At 45.3% G+C, this 6,000-nt stretch overlaps 1 protein-coding gene across 1 annotated transcript in view; it reads right to left on the reverse strand.

The window, feature by feature from the left end:
* The window catches only part of tmem165 (transmembrane protein 165), a 45,718-nt gene extending 42,446 nt beyond the window's left edge, over positions 1-3,272 (reverse strand). The window contains exon 1 of the mRNA XM_038791163.1: positions 2,891-3,272. Coding sequence (XP_038647091.1) covers positions 2,891-3,019 — 129 coding nt within the window. The 5' untranslated portion in view covers positions 3,020-3,272. The remainder of the gene's footprint in view (positions 1-2,890) is intronic.
* Between the last annotated feature and the right edge of the window lie 2,728 nt (positions 3,273-6,000).

Genomic DNA, 6,000 nt, shown 5'->3' on the forward strand with positions numbered 1-6,000 from the left:
TGAGCTTTACTAGTACAGCTTTACTGGCAGCTTCATTTTTTTTTAGATAAAATTGTCCATAAAGCGTTATCTGGCTGTTTGTATGTTTTGTCACAGCTGTTCAACAGCAGCTTGTTTCTATCCTGAAAACTAATTTTATCTTTCACCATCAGCCAAATACAGCAAAGTGATGTATTTGTTCATTGCAGTTTATTATCTCATTCCTTTTTTAACCAGTTCAGACCAGTACAACCGCTTTGTTTCATATCTAGAGGACTAAAAACCATGAACATCCAAACTAAGAGGAGTAGGCCACGCAGACCTGACCGCTCACCATTTGATAAGATCATGGCTGATCTGACTGTAACTCCTCAGTAACCTTCTATCCCCTTGTTTATCAAGAATCTATCTCTGCCTTGAAATCATTCAAAAGACTCCCTCAAGAGGAAACATCCTTTTTGCATTCATGTCAAACCTCCTCAGAATCTTGGATATTTCAATGAAGTCACATCTTACTTACTACTTGGAAGTCACGAACAACCAGAAACTTACTTGGATAAATCATATTAACAGGACATACAGTGCAGAAGGAGGCCATTCAGCCCATCGAGTCTGCACCGACTCACTTAAGCCCTCACGTCCACCCTATCCCCGTAACCCAATAACCCCTCCTATCCTTTTTGGTCACGAAGGGCAATTTATCATGGCCAATCAACCTAACCTGCATGCCTTTGGACTGTGGGAGGAAACCATAGCGTCTGGAGGAAACCCATGCAGACACTGGGAGAACGTGCAGACTCCGCACAGACAGTGACCCAGTGGGCCATCGAACCTGGGACCCTGGCGCTGTGAAGCCACAGTGCTTTCCGATAGTGCTGCCCCAAATTTCTTCATTTGGCACAGAATGCCTTTGAACAAAAAAAAAATCTTCATCGCATTGGAAAGGTTGCTTATTTTGCCAATCCACTTGCAGCTGATTTGTGAGCCTTCTTAAACTATTGCAGTCCTTGTGGTAATGGTATACCTACAGTGCTTTCAGGCAAACGACTCCACAGTATCAACTCAGTAAAGATGAAGGAGCGCTGATTAAATGGGAGGATGCTGACAAAATTTCTCTCTGCAGAGTTACTGACTGCTTAGGTATTTCTAGTATTATTAGTACGGATTTCCAATATCTGCAATGTTTTGCTTCTGTCGTTTCTCAGGATCTAAGCCAACCCCCCCCCAGTCAATCTTATAAAAACAGATTAACTATTCATGTTGCTGGTAGGATATTGTGTCAAAGATGCCCACTACATTTACCGCATTTAACAGAAATTCCCTATATGGAAAGGTAATCCTATTGAAACTCTGCTTCACTGGGTAGAAAGAAAGGTTTTCTCTCAACAGATAATCTTGCGACATCACTGCAAAAATAATCGCCCTAAACTCAAGCAGATACAAGCCTAGCCTGTATAATCTTTCCTCATATGATAACCTGCCCATTCCTGGCATTAGTTTAGTAATTCTTCTCTGAACTTCCAATGCATTTACATCCTTTATTAAATAAGGAAACCAATATTGTACACAGTACTCCAGATGCGGTCTCACCAATATCCAGTACAACGGAAGCATAGCCCCCCCCCCCTACTTTTATATTCAATTCTCCTTGCAATGAAAATATATTAGCTTTCCTAATTACTTGATGTACCCGCATACTAGCTTTATGTGATTCATGCCAAATCTACATGTCTTATTTTTAAGTATATCTGTTTGAATATTTATAGCTTAAATCAGCAATCCTTTGTAAATGTGAGCAAACTTTTTTAAAAACATTTTTCCAATTAAGCGCAATTAGGCTCACAGGGGTGAGACGCACTGGGTGAATGTGCAAACCCCACACGAACAGCGACCCAGGGTCAGAATCGAACCCGGGTCCTCGCGCCGTGAGGCAGTGGTCCTAATCACTGCACCACCCCAAAACAAAGGTGACAAACTTGCGTGCAGATAACACTTTTCACATCCTTAAGACATTCCCAACTGCTTCACAATCAAATAATTAATTCTGAATTGCAAATGCAATGCAATTACAGGTGCAAATGGGAGAATGTTTGCACGTGCAAGGTTACACAAAAAGTGAAATTAGTTCCACTATTATTGCATTGACGGTTCTTTAAATAGCAGGAACTCCAAGCACCAGGCTAGTTTGACTCTCTCTGTGAAGTATTTGACTAGAATATTGAAAATTGCCAAGACAAAACGTCATATTTGTGCCAGCTCGATGCGTGAGCAACTCAGGTTCTCTCGCTCTTCCCCTCAAAAATCAGTATCCTGATTCCCGACCCTTTTGTCAATGGGAACATTTGCAAAGTTAATGATAATCCAGCTTCCTGATTGAACAGCACCTGCAGAGCCTTTAAAATAGGAACTTCTGAATTCTATTTTGTTGCCTACATTTTAGTTTTTTTTTGAACTAATACGAAGGTTATAATGGTTTAACTTGGTGGCATAGTGGTTAGCACTGCTGCCTCACAGCACCAGACCCGGTTCCATTTCAGCCTTGGGTGTCTGTATGGAGTGCCCCTTAGTGTCCAACAGTTAGGTGTGCTTACAGGGATACAGTCGGGGAGTGGGCCTAGTTAGGGTGCTCTTTCAGAGGGTCGGTGCATACCCGACGGGCCGAATGGCTTCTTTTGCACAGTGGGGATTCTGTGATGTGGGCTTTTACTCAGCCGGATTGCTGGGTTGAAAGCCTCTGGCAGGTGAGAGCCCAGCATTCACCGGACAGCAACAGCAGTGTTGACCCACAACCTTCCCGGTTAATGAGAGCACAGGGAACCGCGCAGCTTCCCCTCGGTTCATCACCGGGCTGTCGGTGGAGGAGCGATCCGCGATTCACCCATCACCCAGCAGGCCACCCCCGGAGCCTCACCTGCTGCCCGCTCTCCGCTTTGGCCGCTTTCTCTTCTTCTTGCATTCCGGTTGCCGTCGCCGTCATGTAGCAGAGACTCAGCCAGAAAAGTGCAGCGGCAGCTGCCGCCGCCCGGTACGGTGCCGGCATGGCGGCGCGGGGAGGGGAGCTGGAGGAGCAGCGGGAGGTTGGGGCCACGATCCCCACAGCCCAGCACTCAAGCAGCAGCCCGGTACCGTGCAGGCAGCAGCGGGAGGCCGGGGCCACGATCCCCACAGCCCAGCACTCAAACAGCAGCCCGGTACCGTGCAGGCAGCAGCGGGAGGCCGGGGCCACGATCCCCACAGCCCAGCACTCAGACAGCAGCGGCCATGCCGAAAGTGATCAGGGGTCATACAAACGTCACACCCTATCCCACATTCCCATTGGCGCCTGCCTCTCCCTCCTCACAGCTGATTGGACTTTTCCAATCCAGGTTTGGTTGCACATTCCCTTGTGACGTTCCAACCGGCCCGGAGGAATGAACAGGAAGGGCGGGACTGCGCATGTGCCCGTCTGCAGGCGGCAACTCTCTAGCTGTGCAACAGTTTACTTGCCGATGGCAATCTCCCGTCGGATCCTTGTACCTTTAATTGCAAAGTATTGGGGCCGCACAGTGGTTAGCACTGCTGGCTCACAGCACCAAGGATCCGGGTTCGATTCCGAACCACCGCGGTTCCCCGGGCTCTATGTGGAGTTTGTACTTTCTCCTCGTCCCCGGTTTACTCCCACAGTCCGAAAATGCTCTGTCAGAGGGCGGGTGCAGACGCGATGGGCTAAATGGCATCCTTCCGTAGTGTAGGGATTCTATGATCCTACACCATCCAGTAGCATAAGCATGATACTAGTGCTTACCACAGCTCAGTTTGGTTTCGGCCAACTTGGCCCCAGACCCCCATTACAGGCTTTGTCCAAACATGGACAAAAGATCTGAATACCTGAGGTGAGAGTAATTTCCCTTGCCATCAAGGCGCAATGGAACAAGTGTGGCATCAAGACATCCAGTTGAAGTGCAATTTATCTGATGGGGAGGGTGGAAACTCTGCTGTTTGGGATCATACCTAGCCCAAAGAAAAATATTTGTTAGAGACCAATTATCTCAGCCACAAGACATAGAGTAATTTCTCAGGGCAATGTTAGGCCAAGTCATGATGAATGAAATGAAATGAAAATCGCTTATTGTCACAAGTGGCTACTGGGGGCTTTTCACAGTAACTTCATTTGAAGCCTACTTGTGACAATAAGCGATTCTCATTTTCATTTCAAGTAGGCTTCAAAGCCTGTTCGGGGAGGCTGGTACGGGAATTGAACCATGCTGCTGGCTTGCCTTGGTCTGCTTTAAAAGCCAGCAATTTAGCCCTGTGCTAAACCAGCCCCTCAATTACATTCTCAGATAATTAAGTAAAACTGGAGAGATTTGTGGAGAGAACAGATTAATGTTTCAAGTCCAATGTGATATATTTGGAACGGAAGATCCCTTGCCTCCCACAGCAGCCTGGGATGCAACTAATTTGGAGCTGAGGATTTGTCCAATTTTAAACCTGCCAAAACCTCCAATGTCTCCTAACTCCCTATGTCAAACTGCATAGGTTAGAGCAGTGTTTTTCAAACTTTGCCCTGGACCCATTTTTACTAACCGCCCATGCTGGCTGACTTTTACGTCCTACATGCCCAAACTTCATGATCTACCATTTTCAGTTACCTTTAATGTGACAGATGAGCCTGCTTGGTCCTTACAATCTCACTTGCTTTGTCAATCAATGTTACATTTCTGCTAAGGACTTCAGCTGATAACTTAAGATTTCACTGCATTGAAAAAAATCAAGAAGTTTGTCCTCGACCTTACCACATGTAGTCTTCAAATGTCTGAAGTTTTGAGGGTTTTAATCTTTAATTTTCCAGTACTTTCGTGCATATAGCACGCATGAACTTTGCATCCTGATTTGCAGTGGCACAATTAATAAACCCATACCTCAAAAAATATTTTTTGTACTGCTGTTAGGTCATTTGGACATTCTGAATTCTCCCTCCATTTACCTGAACAGATGCTGGAATGTGGTGACATGAGGCTTTTCACAGTAACTTCATTCCAGTGTTAATGCAAGCCTACTTGTGACAATAAAGATAATATTATTATAACAGATTGATCCAGAAGGTGAGATTACAGCGGGTTGGCGGTAGAATACTAGATTGGATTAATTGGACAGAAAGCAGAGGGTCGGGTTAAATGGATCCTTCTTTGGCTGGCAAACTGTAACTGGGGTGCTGTAGGGTTCAGTCCTCGGACTTCAACTCTTTACAATCTATAAAAATGATCTGCAAGCAGGGAAAGGTAATCTGATCAAGGTATATAAAATACTAAAAGGGATTGATAAAGTAAATGTGCACCAAATATTCCCCCCTGTGGGGCAATCTAGAACAAGAGGTTACAGATTAAGTTGAGATGTAGTAGAGATGAGGAGGCACTACTCGCAGAAGGTGGTGAATTTGTGAACTCGTTGCCCCATAGTGCGGTGGAGTCCGAATTATTCAATGGTTTCAAGAGGGAGATAGATATATTTCTGATTAAAAAAACAAGTTAAAGGGATTATGGGAATCAGATAAGGAGGTGGCTTTGAGACCAGAAAGAGATCAGCCGTGATCTGATTGCATGGCGGAGCAGGCTCGAAGGGCTGAATGGCCTACTTCTGCTCCTCAATCCTATGTTCGAGAGGATATTGTTCAGATCATGCCGGAACATTGCTTTTCACATTTGTCTTTTGCAGAGAGAAACTAGTGATCAGTTTAGACAAAGGGAGTGGGGGAGCAGAAATAAAAACCCATTTAGGATCATTTTAGGGGCGGGAAAGACGGGCATGAATGAGGTGGACAGCAGCAGTGATAGAAGATCACTCAATTGGGAGAAAGGAAGCAAATGCAGCGGGTGAGAATTATCAGGCATTATAGGATCATGAGAGTTGTGTAGTAGAGCACACTACCACAATTCCCTGACCTTTAAAGAGCTGGGAATTCTCAATGGGTGGCAAATATAATTACATTTGACTCTATGGGGTAGAAATTACAGAAAACTACACCAAAAATAAGCATGACAC

This window comes from Scyliorhinus canicula, chromosome 3, assembly GCF_902713615.1.
Source record: "Scyliorhinus canicula chromosome 3, sScyCan1.1, whole genome shotgun sequence".
In the NCBI taxonomy this organism is placed as follows: domain Eukaryota; kingdom Metazoa; phylum Chordata; class Chondrichthyes; order Carcharhiniformes; family Scyliorhinidae; genus Scyliorhinus; species Scyliorhinus canicula.